The following is a 16,500-nucleotide window of genomic DNA, read 5'->3' on the forward strand; positions in this document are numbered from 1 at the left end:
AACCTGCTCTGGAACTGGTAACCTGTAACTGCATGCCTGCCTGCCCTTTCACTGGAAACCACACTAAAGCACATCAGTCAACCTACATGCAAGTTGTACACAAGTTGCCACTGTGACATACATTTGAGGAAACTTAAGGAAAATGGATAAAGATTGAAGCAAAATAATCAATTCTTCCCTGTCAAAACGCAATGCAACTGGACGGTCGATGGTTTGGTGGGAGCACAAAAGGCTTTATACAGCCTTTTTTATGCAGTAGTATTCCCCAAGACATCTAAACGGACTACCACGTGTCAAAATGGTGAAGCTCCTCTTTTATGGTTGTAATCAGATTCATAGAATTTTAATACAAACCCCAAACCCTGTGCTCTGGATAATGTGAAGGGAGCATGTTTCAGCCGAAATGGATTGAGCTGAAAGTAACACATAGACTGCACTTATTTTCACAAGGCTGTTTAGTCTTATTTTCCTGTAAGCTTCAGAACTTATTCCATCAGATTTATTTGATAGATGCTGTAATCACAAAACAGACTGGACCTCGACAACTGTGTCATTATAACCCTATATTCAATGGGTATATTTTTACATGCTAGTTTGCATCATTGTTTCACTCCACCCTGCCAGAACACCGCCATGACTCATCCAACTAAAAGTGCTGGCTGAGAAAACACAGATGATCCATCTATTACCACGCTACATGACCACCAGCTGTGTGTGTGTTTGTGACAGAGAGAAACAGAGAGAAAGAGTTGACTGCCACGTAAATCAGAGCATGACTAATACAGACATGGAGCTGGTGCAAGGATATTTTGCTGCAGGCTGCCTTGTCCACACGCACACGCACACACGCACACACACACACACACACACACACACACACACACACACACACACACACACACACACACACACACACACACGACCAGTCTTGTTTCCTGGCTTACCCTTACCACTACTCATTTAACCCAAACCCAAGCGTGGACCTAAACATAACCTCCCCCCAGAATTGAATGATTTGCCTTATGGGGACGTACTTTCTGTTCCCATAAGGTAAATGACTCTGTGTAAACGGATTCATGTTCCCACAACATGGGGTAATATAAGTACACACACACACACACACACACACACACACACACACACACACACACACACACACACACACACACACACACACACACCATCTCCTTTTCTGTTTCACTGAACACTTGCTCTCCACTGGAGTACGCAGTAAAAAACGAGTGTTGCACAAGCTGTGTCCGGCCAACAGCCACATTTGATTATCTAAGCCAGGCTAATGTGGCCTCGGAAGTTTGGAACCACCAGGACACTTCCTAGCGTTGGCCACCCAGCCCAACTGAGCACACCAGGTAATGAGGTCCTTGCACTCCATCAACCCGGCCTTAATGGCACAGGGGCTAGATAGAAGCTCTGAATTGTTTGGGCAGGGCTCCAATGTCTGGCGAACACACAGGCACTGCTCAACACCTGGCTAAAACCATCACTATGGTGGAGCATGGTGGTGGCAGCATCATGTTGTGGGGGTAGCTCTCAGCAGCAGGGCCAGGGAGACTGGTCAGAATTGAGGAAAGGATGAATGCAGCCAAATTAAAAGAGGCCCTTGAAGAAAACCTGCTCTAGAGTGAACACAAGACGTGGGCACATTTCATCTGATTGAGCACAACCCATATCATGCAGCCAAGAAAACACCTCTGCCTGTCATCCATTGGCTCAGCCAAAGTTTGGGAGGAACTAACCAAATCCAGGTGTGCAAGAGGACTTGAAGCTGCACTTGCTGCTAAATGGTCATCTACAAAGTACTGAGTTAAGAGTCTTGCTTAGGAAAGAGTGTTGTAATATTGTATATTTAATACTATTGTTTTAAACTAAAGAGCTGGTGAGACAAACTAGTTTTGTTTATTGGTCATAGAGATTTGATAAGAAGTGTTGCAAAAGTGCATTTATGACTTTGAACACGTTTTCCACTGACCTCACTAACACAAATCTGAAACGTGTCTGGAGCATTCAGTCTTTGTTAAAAGTTGTTGTTTGTTTTGGTACTTTTCCAGGTGATAGCCTGCACGCTTCCAACTCCTCACCAAAGTCAACTTGATTATGCCCTGCTGTTGTAAATTACTAATTAATGCAATGTGCAGCATTAAATCACACTGTGGTTGCATTTATTATTGACTCAAAATTTTATCAAACCACACTCTGCTCTTATTTCCAGTAACCAAGAGTGTCGCCAAATTTAGCAAGGATGGAATCTTAAGGATTTCAACTTACAACCTGTGTTATTCTACTTTAGCATGTTTTATTTTCTCTTTTTAATGGTTGTATTATAATGTCATTTTATGTGTTTCTTCCCAAAAATTTGAATGTGTTATGTAGAGCACTTTGAATTGCCTTGTTGTTGGAATATACTTATTGCCTTGCCTTGCCTTAAGAAGTCATCTCTACTGAATGAAACCTTTGAAGAGTTTCCTCAAAGGTTCAGTATGAAGAATTTCATGGCATCTTGTGGTGACATAAAATGTAAAAGGTCCTCTCTAAAGCCAGTGTGTTGTTTCTCTGATCTGAGCTACTGCAGAAACAAGGCGGTGCATCATGGCAGACTCCGAGGAAGTCCGCCCTCCCAATGCAGATATAAAAACACAATTCTTTCTTTCAGTTGATTACACACTTATGAAACAATTATGAACATTACAGTAGATTCTTCAGATAAATCCCCTTGAGTCCTATTCATTTAATGGAGACATTTTTCCTTGAAATGTCTGTTCTAGAAAAAAAAATCCATACAAAGATGTGGCTTTGGTTTAAAACAGTGGCACTGCTGCCCCCTCCTACAGCTGTGTGGACCTCCTGCCTGTCCACATGCCCCTGGTGCAGCTGTTCACCTTCACTCTTCTGCAACCACACATTTACAAGATGCCAACATGCTACAAGCTAAAAGTTAATGTAATCAGTCAAGCGTTTGTCTGTATTTTGTAATTTGTCTCAACTGTTGGCACTGTTTGTGTCGTTGTGCAGCTGTGATCTATTTGTGGGATAGTTGAAAAAAACAACAACAATATCATAAGTTGCAGTCTGCTGTCAGTGTGTCTGTGGGGGCGTGTGCCTTTCAAATCTGTAAAATTCTCAATCGTCACTTGAAGCTCTTCACCTACACACACACATATCCGCGTGCGCTCACACATGCGATGCTAGAAATAGCTGCTCTATATTTGAATGAGTACAGCCAGAGTCAATGTCTAATCAATGCCCCATTCTGTCTCTGTCGACTGCAGTCTGAAAAACAGACCAGACATTTCTAGATGGTTGGATAGACCTCTACATAGAGAGATAAACATAGAGTATATACTGAACAAAAATGAATAGAATACGTTACAATCAGGGAGATATTAAATGAATACATTCATGGACGAGTCCTTATTCATTAACATTGTTATAGGGAGCTATGTAATCAGTCTATCATGCGAATCAGCATTCATTCAATCAAGCTCTAAACCCTAGACTGGTCCTCCCATAATCCTCTGCCATCTCGCTAAACACACCTTACCCTCTTTCTTTTGCTGTAACACCACTCTTAGCTTCAGTTTGTGTAAATCAAGCTGTCATTTCAAAGAATGCAATAAAATACAAAGATGTGATAATATCTGTATGACATTTATGAAATTAAATGAAATATAGTGATGATGTGAGCCCTGGAAAAAAACCTATTTCCTCCATATCGATTTGCCTTACTGAACCTCCTGGAGGAGGAGGAGAGGACGATGAAAAGGGCTTTAACCTTTGAGGTAATTGACGTGAAGACTTTTTCTTTCCCTCAACCCATTCGGAACACTTCTCAGAATCAACCAGTCAAACAATACTGGAACACTGGTGACCTTAGTTTCTTCAAACTAAAGTCAGTGTGATAGTTACCATCTGAACTTTTCCGAAACTCCCCTAACTCACTACAAACTCACTGAAAAGCGGACTGTGAGGAAAAATTCGCTCAATTTTACAAAATGTATTGGATTATAATTGCTGACTGTCACTTTAAGTGTTAATACTGATAATTGGTTAGATTTTTGGGGTTTCAATTTGTTCTAAGTGATTTCATTATTAATACAAACAAACTTGGGCATTCTAAACATTTTGAACATTCAGTGAGTACTGTATACTTCCTGTGCAAAGAAACCTGAATATTCCAGATAATATTCAAACCAACTACGACTGCGTCAACACTTGTTTTCTGCTGTTAAGTGTCAGCCAGTCATGCAAATGCTCTCAATGCTGTAAAACAGCTGAGACAATCACAGTGAGTTTTTGTATGGATGGCACAGAGCTGCACGATCCAAACACACATCACCACAGTATGTTGCTGTTTTTAAAAAACAACAGCTAATTAAGGAGATAAACGATAAAAAAAGACCATTTGTGGTTTACATGATTGAATCAATCCAAAACTCTTTTAGTATAAATGTGATGTAACAATGTACAACACATCAAGAATAAAAAAAAACATGACACACTGAAAACCACTGTTGTGTGACGCCGCTTCAGAAACTGACGTGGTTCTCAGACGGCGCGGCAACACCAACAACCTGGCTTTGCTGTGCTTCATCGGAATAAACCTGACACTTGTTTCTTTGCTCCTCTCCTCCCACCTGTGCACAATGCACATCAGGCTTGGCACCAAAATACAGGCACAGAAAAATTTCAAGGTCAAGAAAGGGACGGTCATTATTATCAGTAACAAGAGGTAACAACGCTTGCTCACACTCCCTCATCAAAAGAACCTGTCCTTAATTCTCTAGAATCCACTTCTTTTCAGACACAGCTAATATTGCAAAAGAAGGCACAGCCAGCAACCTCTATTTGACCAAATGATATTGAGCTGTAACAACAGCTGCTGTATGTGACACATGCTCAGGTGAGCTGTAGTGGCAAGAAGGACATAAAGTGCTAGAGGCCCACGTGAGCTTAACTGTATAATGATATTCACATGTTCCTCAACCCACAGTCCTCATGATCCATTCTGTCGTAGCCATGATATCAATAGGCAAAAAAACAAATAACAGCAGGTACTTCTGCAGGTCAATCAGGTTAACTCTTGAATTTAAAGCTTGATTCACAGCTACACATTAAGGGATTATGGTGAAGCAACAACACAGAGCCTGATGCACACCTCCTGAAAATACACGTAGGGGCTACAGACATAGCACTTAAGGACCAGAAGAATTTGGATTGGTTAGCTTTCGTTGCTCCTACAAGTTTCCAGTGTTGGATCGAAGACAAATGTCAATTTAAGTGACTATGTCCGTCAGTCAACTTAAAACTATTTGTACATCTGCATGGCTCTTATAGGTTTGTTGCAGATTTTCTTGAATGTCTCATAGTAGCTAAAACGCCTTAGTATTAAGACAACACAAGCATTTTTGCCAACTAAGCTCTAGTCAACTGTTTTCCAGGGCTGGAAAAGACCATCAATAGGCAAAGCACCAGACCTATAAGAATCGCTGAACAAGTCAAAGATCAGGTTGGAAGTTTCGAGGCCAAGGCTGAGAGAATTCTTTATCATGTAATATGACATGACTCAACCCAAAGACACACAAGCACAGAAGATGGAACTCTTACCCTGTGTGTTCAGTGTATTATCTTGGTTGCTGTTAATAGACATTCCTGCAGGGGGCGGAACAGGAAGTAAAAAGTTGGTCTCGCAGCTCCCATGGTACCTCCTAGGAGGTGGGGATGACGGCAATATAGGCGATGTCATTAACTGGGATGACATCATGGTCGCCATTGCAGCAGCAGCTTCTGCACCATCCATGACCGTGAATGAGCGTCGGACAGCGACGTGTGGGTAAGGCACCCTCGGCGGGCAAGCTGATCCCATCATGGCAAAATTCGACACGTTGGGCGTCATCACTGGTGAGCCTCCAATACTGATGGGGTACGTTCCAGCCATTACCATGGGAACAGACAGGTGTGAGCAGTCAGACATTGCGCGTCTCACTGTAGTCCGCTGTGGGAATTCTCTGCCCTGGCTAGTTTTTTTTTCTCTATTTAATGTCGCAGATGAACCCACTCTCCCATCATCAACACGATTTAAATCCTTTGAGAGGTCATGGATTGCAATCTCACTCTCTATTTTGCCTATACTAGGTGAAATACCCGCCCCTACCCCTCTATTTTCAGCATGGCTTGTGTTGTCTCTCTCCATACCACTCTCCCCTAAACCTACCCCAAAACCAACTTTAGCTTTGTTAGCTGAGGCTGGTGGTAAGCCTGCTGTGGCCCCTGCAGTGGCACCAGCTTTACCCCCCGTTGGATCAGCAGCAGGAGCAGTACCAACAGGCTGTGTATCAACACTTTGCTTTCCTGAGGTTGCCTTCAGGGTTTGATTTCCACTCAGACCTGCTACTAAATTTTCTTTTAGACTTCCGTGAAGGCCTCGACATTTAGGGGAACTGACAGATTTCTTCTCATCCTCTTTATTTCCTACACTTGAAATGGTACCAGCCGCGAAGGAAGGGCTAGATGAGTTTCTCTCCTCAAGCCCTGGGGCGTGTTTTAGAGGAGGAAGCAAGCACTGGTCTTGTGAAGTCATTTGATGTCCTTGGATGTAAAATCCATCTTTGCTGCCTGTATAATTTTGTTGCAGATCACCTGGTCCACAGTTTGGTTTTGTTGTAGGTTTAGGGTATAGTGTAGAATCTGGAAGTGATTTCCCAGGTGAGATAGAAGGAGAGGGTAATGCAGATGATGGGGAGGAGTAGGAAGACAAGTGGCTGCTGGGGCTTTGTCCTGCACTACCTAATGACTCCACTGCCCCTTCCAACACGTTTCCTTCCACCTTCAGCCTCCCCCTTCTGGAACCCTCGTCCTCTATCTTCAGTGCTGGCATGCTTGCAGATGTCGGTGCCTCTGCCACTGCCCCAGACCACACACCCCCAGTCCTGCTTCTCCCTAATTTAACCTCATCTTCTGTTGTTCTAAGTCCCCCCTGGGCGGTGGCGGCGGCCGCAACCTGCCCCCCAGGTGCCATCTGGCCTTGGCTGTGCCACTCACTGTGCTGGGCAGGGGCCGGGCTGGAAGGTGACAGCAGAGAGGAGGCCACGACTGTGGGGGTGTTGGCACCAGAGATGGCACTGAGAGGTTTGTGTTGCTGTTGTTCATGCTGCTGCTGCCGCTGCTGCCCACTGGAAGACTGTCCATACCCGCTGCTACTAATAACACCAGGCTGCTTCCACGGCGAGCCAGACAGGAAGGACATTCTCCTGCAATGTTGTCTGGTCCTCTTGTATTGCTCTTTTTCTGGCTTTCTCTCTTGTCCTTTTCTCTCGTTAACTTCTTTTTCTTTATCTTTCTTTGTAGTTTTAGTTCTTCCTTGCCCCTGTCTTCAGTTTTTCCTCATGTCTCCTTCTCTTTTCTTTCTCCAGAAAGTGTCGCTTTATTCTTGTCCAGGAGGCAAAAACGTCCTCAGTGTCCAAAGTGTTATGAGCTTGGAAAGTAGAGGAAGCAATGTATCCTTTCTTTACGTAATGGATCAGAGTTGAGTGTGTGTGTGTGTGTGTAACTGTGCAGATTTGTATAAAATCTATGTGTGTTTACAGGCGAAGCAAAAGGAGTGCGTGTGAGAATGAGCGTGTGTGTCTGTTCGTCTCGGCTTCTCTCTGAGCACTGCATGGATCAGCTGTGGGGCTAAATTGCACCTTGCTCTCCCTCCCTCCCTCCCTCTCTCTTCCTCTCTCTCTCTCTCTCTCTGACATCACACAGTCACATGACAGCCCTGAATATTCCCTCATTCGCAGGACCAAAATTTCAGCATCTAGCCCTTGGCGACAAACATGCACAAGCATACACACATAATGACACAAGAAAACACACGCGCGCACGCACACGCGCACGCACACAGACAAACCGTGGCATACGTACATGCTCACACAGACAGATCAATGGCTGTCACAGTTGCTCAGCTGCCATATGACAGCAACTGCTCACTGGTTGATACACAGTGAGAGACACATAAAGAGATTAGTGAGACATCACTGCAGACTGTAATCGTCTGGACTTATTCTCTTTCTTATATCAACCAGCCACAGAAAAATAACTTCAAATACATTTTTAGGCCATAATTTACCACACTGCCGTCATGAGAGGACACTGTACACGCGAAGCGACTCTGGGCCACGAATGCGCCCTTGTTTTATTAATTTCTACCTTTATTTTTCCGCATGTCACATTTTCACTTTACCCTCTTACCATAATTAGTGTGACTGATTTCCCTGATTGGATTAATTCATTTGAGTGAATAAAGGTGCAATTCATTGCACGCAAAAGGGAAGACAGAGCGGCTCAGCTAACAGGTGAAACATTTTCACTATTCTAAGAATGAAGGCGCCTCAGACATATCGACTGCACATATTGTGTAAGATAAGGCATCGAGTGCGTGATGATTTACGAAGTACAGATTGGAAACCAGCTGCTGATTGCAATTGCAAAATCTTTTGGTGATAAATTTGGGCCGGGCTGACGTTCGGGCTGCTGAAAGGCATGGTATTAATCATTGGAGAAAAGAAAAAAAAACAACAATGAGAAATAACAACTTCAGTGCTCTCAAATTCAAATTCTAGAGATACCATGGGGCTATAATTTCCCCGATGTGATATACCACATGGAAAAGGGTAAAGTACTGGCTCTATGAAACGGTTGCGGCTCACAAAGGTGAATCACGTTGCCTGATTGCCAAGCAGCTGCAGCTGTGGGAGAAGTCTTGTGATTAGCAGTTTGATATGTGGGTTTTCGGAATCAACACGAGGCAGCTAACAGAGGGTCAAAGAGGCTACACGCTGCAGCTGTTAGCTCGTTGCGAGCACACGGGTCCAAAACACGACCAGATTAGAAGAAGACTCGTTGGGCAAACTCTTTCATATTAACTTCCAGACTGGTACACCAATAGTCTTTGTGCGTCTTGCGTCGAAAAGGCCACGTAGCCTGAACCCAGGGTGTACTTGCTACATTCGGCTCACTTGTTTTGTCTTCCCTTGTAAAACCGTTTAAGTAACTGCAGACTGTGAGTATATTGGCCCCCTGCGCGTGTACAGGCAACACACTTTGCAAGCCACTCCGCCTTCTTAGAGCAAGATGGCAGAGAGCCAAAGTAAAGATGTGACAGGGGAATGAAGTCACATCTCGTCGAGGTGTTTTTCTCACGAGTTATGGATCCAGCCAGGATCCCAGTGAATATATATCTGCGGTACATTCTTTGGGAGGCCAAAGAAAAAGAGGACGGCAAGGAGCAGTCTACGTTTCTGTTACAAGTTAGCCATAAAAACTTGACCGAGCTACCCACTGACAGCTTTAATGTTTCAATGGAACAGTCAAATACCAAACACGAAAACTGCGAAAAAGCACCTCGGACACATGATCAGAATTTGGCCTTTTAGAGACACAAGCAGGCACAAGAGCACAAATGTAGCCATTAAAACACAAAGTGCGGCCGCATTCCAACAATATTAGCTAGTTAAAGGGGCAGTGAGCGAATCTAAAGTAATACACTGCAAATATTTCCTCACCGTCCGTCGGCTGTTGCTTTTGTGTGTGCGCCGAAAACCCAGATTATTTTTTGCGCACACACAAAGCCAGGCTCTGTCAATCGAAAACAGACGAAAAAGTGCGCACCGCACCACACCACACAGAAATGCGAGTGCAAAATCGAGTGTAAAAATCGTTTTACAAAGGTTAAGAGACGTGCAAGCGGGTGGGCGCTGCAACTCTAGTGGTTAGTGCGTCGGACTCCCATACCACAGAATCGCTTACTGCCCCTTTAACGGGTCCTGGTAGGTAATGCTGGCATGGTTACTAAGACATCTAAATGGAACTGGGTTATCATTCATGTTATCAATTATTCACCTGTCCTTTGACTGCTGTGGCAGATCAAAAATGTCTGCTGTGCTGAAGGTCTGTCATTTTTTTCTACGGCGCAGAACTGGAAACGCTCCGCCTTTGCTCAGTCTTACTGTGTGTAAAACTGGTAAACCATTTTTTAAAAAAAAACAAAAACTGGGGCAGAGGAACACTGCTGGACACTTCAGCTGGGATTCAAGCCTACATTGGTCCTCTTTCCTACACTTAGTGCCTTCATCTTACTTTGTGCTTTACCAACTGTTCCACATGGTCTGTGATTGTTTTCAAGGAATAAGACCATTTCAATGATATTAATTCCCCTAAAATTGATACATGATTAATACAGGGTGAAGTTCAAACAGACAATATCACTATTGGAAACTATACAGTTAGGTAAGTTGACATAGGTTTCTACGTCCTCCATCCTAAGAAGAACTGTAGAGTTTTCTACTTCAACAATGTCACAGTACCCCAAAACCCTCTGCTTAGGATTTGTACAACAGATTTGGAAGGATTCAAATTGTGCTGGCTGAGGGTCTCATCCCCCCACACTGCCTCTCCATCTGCATGTTCTCTTTCCTCAGACTTTTTGGACTTCACTGAGAAACTGCGTAGGCTACAATACTTTTGACTATCAGTACATTACACTTACATAAAACTGCAGGCTTAAATGACACATGATGAAATCTACAGCTACATTCTCAGCACGTTGACTGATGATGTTTTTTTCAGAGTGACCTAATGATATTCTGTGCGTCATGTTCTGAACACCACGCACGCTGCAGAGAGCATGAATTGACTTGAAGGAGTGCAACCATCTGGAAATCACTGCTCTCCCTTGACAGCGTCTCTACTGGAAATTCTTCTGGTTGCTTGAAGCATGGAACAGTATTTCCAATGGACGAAGATCATGTTCAGGCATCACGTTACTCGTCTTAGGATGGCAGTATTCGTCTCTTTTATGTCGGTGCCACCAAAAGGTTTGCCAGCTATAGATTGCTAATCTTGAGGGGCAGAAAGCACTGACAGTAACTTTGTTGACGGTGGTTAATGTTAAGATTTAGGTCATGCACCTGCTTTGAGACTCTACTTGAAACAAATGCTCGATGAAAAATATTGGCAAACGGCTGCACTGCACATGACAGCGGACTGTCTTCCACCAACCCCTCTGTAACCCCAAAGCCTCCATGGTCTGTGCCAAGATGCCAGGCACATCCTGTCAAGCATGACTGGAAATGAATGAGAATTATTGCATAATCCTCCATAAACAACTTGTCTACTGTAACCACAGAGGGAGAGGGAGCCAGGCAGAAGACATCAGGCAGTTGTTTGGGAACAAATAGGCTGGGAAAGGACGGGCGTTATGCAAGAAATCTACGGGATGCCTCTGTTGAAGTTTGGGTCAGGCTCCGAGCTTGTGCTAACATTCAAAGGTGCAGAGACATTTGCACGTACGACAGCCAAGGTTCTACCAGTTCAGAAGAAGCTCAAGATAAGAGCCTGGAAATTAAATTTTACATTTATCTGCAAACTTCTATCTTTAATTCTTTCCTTCTCAAATCCATATCACTGTGGCGAGGTTATGGATCAACTCAGATTTCTTTTTTTTAATCCATATGCTGGGGAAGAAAGTACTTTAGAGTATGTCCATTCATTTTCAAGTTGCCATCTCTGAAAGCCTCTGGAAGTGACCTTTTATCTGATTATCCTGCTGATTTCAGTTTCACTGCGGCTGCATGGAGAGAGGTCAATTTTATGTCCGATTGACACTTCTATGGAAATGTTTGCTCTGCTGCCACACGTTCCACTTCATTTTCCTCCTGATATCCAAGAATAGCTAAATTTCCTGTTAATCCGACCCCATGAAATGAAAAATACATATTTCGAGAGTTAATTGTTTATTAATCTCCTGATTTACTAAACATATGTCAAGAAAATCAACATCATAGCATTTTTACATCAATATCCCCATTTTTTTCCTCTTCCTGAAATAAAGGTTGATGACTCATCCTTCACTCAGGAGTGTTTACGCATTGTTCAATGATGATGCTGTCTCCAATTTTTAACTCCCTCACATGACTACATATTCTGCCTGTTACCGAACCAGGGCCCATGGACCTGCACTGGCCTATTCATTGCTTAAATCTGCAGGCGAACTGTAAATGCTAATCAATATCCCGATAAGTTTTTACCAGACACAAATATATGATATTCACTTTGACGTGAATGTAGTGTTTGACAAGATTAAGCCTAAAGACTAAGGGGACAAAAGTCTGAGGGCCAGATCGGAATAAACTGTAATTTTGTTTTTTATTTCATCACCAATTTACAATGACTGATCTGTCATGACTGATATATTGTTTTTGTCAACATTGATGCAGCACTGAAAACCTACGTGCAGGACCCGTAACTGCTAACTCTAAAGCCAATACGTTTTGCATTTTGGTCTGAGATATCAAAAATTTAGGAGCTGTTATTTCTATAACCTGAGAGCTTATGCAACAGGGTTTTACAAAGTCTAATACAGCCGTTCAGGTAAAATCGAAACGGTGGCATGCCCACCCCCTCTGTACCGCTACAATGAGATTGACCTTTAAGGCCTTTATTGAAATACTGAGTCTCAACAACTAGCCCATCAGATGGATTGCAGTTCAATTTGATACAGATAGCCATGGTGCTCGGGGGATCAATCCTAATATATTAAGCAATCCTCTATGTTTCTACCTAATGCTGCCAGCAGGTCAAACTCTCAACAGCCTACTTTAGGCCCATCTCATTAAATACCTCAACATCTACAGGATCAATCGGAACAAAATTGTGTGTACGTATCAATTATGCACGGATGATGCACGTTGCCCTTTCATCTAGCCTCTGGTCAGACTTATAGTCTGTCCAGTGCTTAGGCTTATGATCAAACATCTGCAAAACTGATAACCTTCAATCAACCGCAGCTTTACTTTATCTTTACCGCTAATTAGCAAATGTTAGCACGCTACAATGCTAGATGGTCAACAAAAACATTGTATCTGCTTAGCATCCGGTGCAAATGTTAAGCAGGTGGGACAGAGTCACGGAGGCAGCGTGTTAGCATTGTCCCCGTCAGCATATTAGCATGCTGATGTTAGCATTTGTCTCACAGCACCACTGTGTCTACAGAAAAGGACATTCTGATGGAGCTGCGAACACGAATGTTAAAGATTTACTTCAGTAGTGCAGAGTGGGCTTGTGGATGAGCGTCAGTGACGGAGCAGGGAATTCTAGGGGAGATTTAAGACAGTGGATTTTTGATGCTGAGAAAAACAAGGATCATCCCCAACCTGACTGAAGATGTATTAGATAATGCACACTCAGTTGGCCGTTTATCAGGTACACATAGCTAAAACTAATGCAGTCGAATACAGCAGTCCTGGGATAAATCCTCCCTTCCTGAAGGATATAATCACTGAAACGGTCTTAAGAGAGGTGTTGATTCAACTGTATGGTCCTTTTGGAGGCTGTCCTGCAGGTGGGCTGTATTGCCTTATACAGTGTGTCTGGTGCTATAGCCTAGCCTCAATGATATAAATGGGGTGGTCAAAATAATAGAAACCCTTGACCCCCTAATTGTTTATTCATTGTTGGCTCTGTCTATTGACTTTTTTTTTACAGTAGTGGCAGACAATTTTGCTCTGATATGAGTTCTTTAGCTGGCTTTTATTGTTACGATCTTGATGTCTTTGTATGTTTTATTTTAATTATTTGTATTTGAGCAATTTTGTTTTGTGATTCACAGTATTTCCGTTGTAACTTTAAAAAAGTATGGTGCAAATCTGGTCTGAAAAGTTGAATCATTATAAATGTTAGGTTATTAAACTGAAACTACAAAATAACAAAACTTAGCAATTCAGCAGTTTACAAGCTAGAGCACAAAGACTATGTGGGATTCAAAGAAAGGCAGGTTACATTCAAAAGCAGGAGAACATTATCAACTGTTTATAGGAAAGGCCTAAATGAAATTTGATGCTCTGGTGTCTTTCTACAGAGGTAAACATCATTGTAAGTCACTGTACGTCCTTTTGAAGGTCACAGATTGTTGATCATCAGCTTGAGATGGAGGAAACAGAGAGAGGACTCCTACAGCTGATAGCCCATGCTGCTGGGCAGACAGAGAGAGAGAGAGAGAGAGAGAGAGAGAGAAGGAGAGAGAGAGAAAGGGGTTGGGTGGTGGGGGGATTGGAGGTGTGGGGAAGGGAGGAAGAGAAGGAGGGAGGGGGATCTTGTCAGAGCGTTTCTATTTTTACTCCTCAACCTCACTGACTGTCACACCCAGTCCACCTCTCCTCCATCCCTCACTTGCAGAGTCTCTTTGTTTCCACGGCAACCGCCTCCCATGTCTCCCTGACAACGCCTCCCCCACTCCCCCACCAACATCCCCGTAACCTCCAATGCTCCCCTCCGCCCCTTGCAGTGATAATTATGATGCCAGTGACACAGAGAGTCTGGGCACGAGGAGGAAGACGTGACATGGACGGTGGCAACAGAACGGGTTGAGATGGAGGAGCAAGAGAGACGAGAAGAGAAAGGGCAAGGAGAGAGGGGAGAAGAAAGAGGGAGTTCAGGGAGTGAGGAAGACACAGAGAGGGAGGGAGACAGAAAAATCCCGGAATAGACAAAGATGACAAATGATGAAGGGCAATAGATGAAGAGAAGATTGATTGAGGAAGGGAGGAGAGAGGAGCAGAGTGGGAAAAAAGTCAAGGCAGAAGTAAGAGAGGGAAAAAGAAAATTAACTGAAATAATTAGAAAGAGAACCAGGCAGAATTGGCAGCAGAGATTTGAAAAAGAGGAAAAATAAATAGGGGTGAAAGGAAGGAGAAAAGGAGGACAATTGGAAATTCCTTTTCCAAAAACTCTGCTTTAGCCCACTTCTTGCTCAAGTGGCTTTAATCTCGTCCGCCTCTCCCTCTGCGAGCTAAAACTGGTTTGAAAGACAGAATACAGTGTTTAATTACAGGAACCTAAAATCAAGAACAATGTGACTTCAAACAAAGAGAGAAGAGCGCTGGCCTCTATACACTGCAGATGATGTTATGTGTCAGCGACAAAAGGCCAAAATCCAGCATAAATATACGGACGACAGAAAGTACCGGCAGGAATGGGGCAAAAGGTCGCAGTTACAGATGTCAACCTTCGACCCGGTCACCAAGGTGTCTCAAATGTGCTCCTGCCGGTTGCAGTGCTCGTGTCGGGCTCAGTCGCGAGGAAAATGCAGCTATAGCAGAGGCTGCAAAGTAGGATTTTCATTAGCCCCCCACGAGTGGCATCAAGCAGGGGGAAGCCACCTCATAGATCAATCACATGCAGGGAAACTATATGAGCCCTCATGATGATTGAGCAGTCTAATGTGTGAAGAGAGAACAGTGTGGTGAGTGGCTGAGGAGAACCACACATGGGATTTTCCATGAAGGCTTTGGTCATACACAAAATGTTACAGACCTAGGAGAAATAACAGTATCAGAAGTACCAGATGTCATGAAGCTTAAACCAACAGATAGCCCCAAAATGAACATAATTGTCGTTTCATTACATGACCACATCAGGGGTTCAGCTCCTCTCAGCCAAGAGCAGAGACCTGAGGGTTGCAGCGACACATACTCGCCAACCCCTGGACAGATGAAGACTGAGAAACCGTAGTCTGGTCTGATGAATCTGGAGACGACAGTATTAATCTATGAGCCAACGGGCCTTGTGTCAACAGTCCAGGCTGTTGCTGCTGCTGGTGCAGTGACGAGGGGAAACCTCTTGCTATGTAGTTTTGCTTTGAATGACCTAATCATATACGCTGACAAATCATTTCAGCCTCATTCAACAGTAACACGTTGCAGGGAAGAAAAAAAAGTTTCTAGGCACATTTTCTCCAGGGGCATCAAACTTGAAAAAAACTCCAAATATACATATCAAAATGTTTTACATATGATTTGCTAATCTTTCAATTCAGACTCATCCAGAAGCTGCTCAGTTATTGCTCCTCACAATCTGCAGCCATTTGTCTCTCGCTGCAGGTCTTTATGGTCAGAGCTGCAATCCTCCCAACAGACACCTGGTGGAGCCAGCGAGCAACGCTGAGGCTCTACAACCCTCTCAGAGCTTCACAACTAACACACGCACACACACACACACACACACACACACACACACACACACACACTGCAACATGATTATCTATCTGCAATGTTGGGCAGCCAATCACAACACATGTTGGTCCCTAGTGAAGATCTCAATTTATAGGATTCACTTTGATTCAATCTCAGTGGCTCACTGTCAAGGACAAAACCAGGTCAGTGTGTGTGTGTGTGTGTGTGTGTGTGTGCGTGCTGACTACACATGAACAAAATAGACTGAAACGGCATCATTTTTTTGTCTTCCTGAAGACTTACTTGCATTATGTAAGGGTAACATAAAGTAGCTGCAGTCATCAATATTATATCTGAGAGAAGAGATGTACAGGTTGACAGACAAGTCAAAGATGGAACTTACATAAATAAAAACTAAAGGGAGTCAGTCGGGTGCATACATCTGCCAAAGCCAAACAGTCCGACACATCTGTCTGTCTCGCTCTTCACGTAG

General features: G+C 43.5%; 1 protein-coding gene across 6 annotated transcripts in view; it reads right to left on the reverse strand.

Annotated features, from left to right (window-relative positions):
- map4l (microtubule associated protein 4 like) overlaps positions 1–16,500 on the reverse strand; it is an 83,743-nt gene that overhangs the window by 26,536 nt on the left and 40,707 nt on the right. Inside the window, exon 1 of one of the 6 annotated variants that reach the window (XM_035635022.2) lies at positions 5,623–7,601. The exons of the other annotated variants lie outside the window; for them this stretch is intronic. Within the exon in view, the coding sequence (XP_035490915.2) occupies positions 5,623–7,261 (1,639 nt within the window). The 5' untranslated portion in view covers positions 7,262–7,601. Of the gene's footprint in view, positions 1–5,622; positions 7,602–16,500 lie in introns of those variants that run through there. 6 annotated transcript variants of the gene reach the window in all.

The sequence above is a fragment of the Scophthalmus maximus genome, chromosome 5, assembly GCF_022379125.1.
Source record: "Scophthalmus maximus strain ysfricsl-2021 chromosome 5, ASM2237912v1, whole genome shotgun sequence".
In the NCBI taxonomy this organism is placed as follows: Eukaryota; Metazoa; Chordata; class Actinopteri; order Pleuronectiformes; family Scophthalmidae; genus Scophthalmus; species Scophthalmus maximus.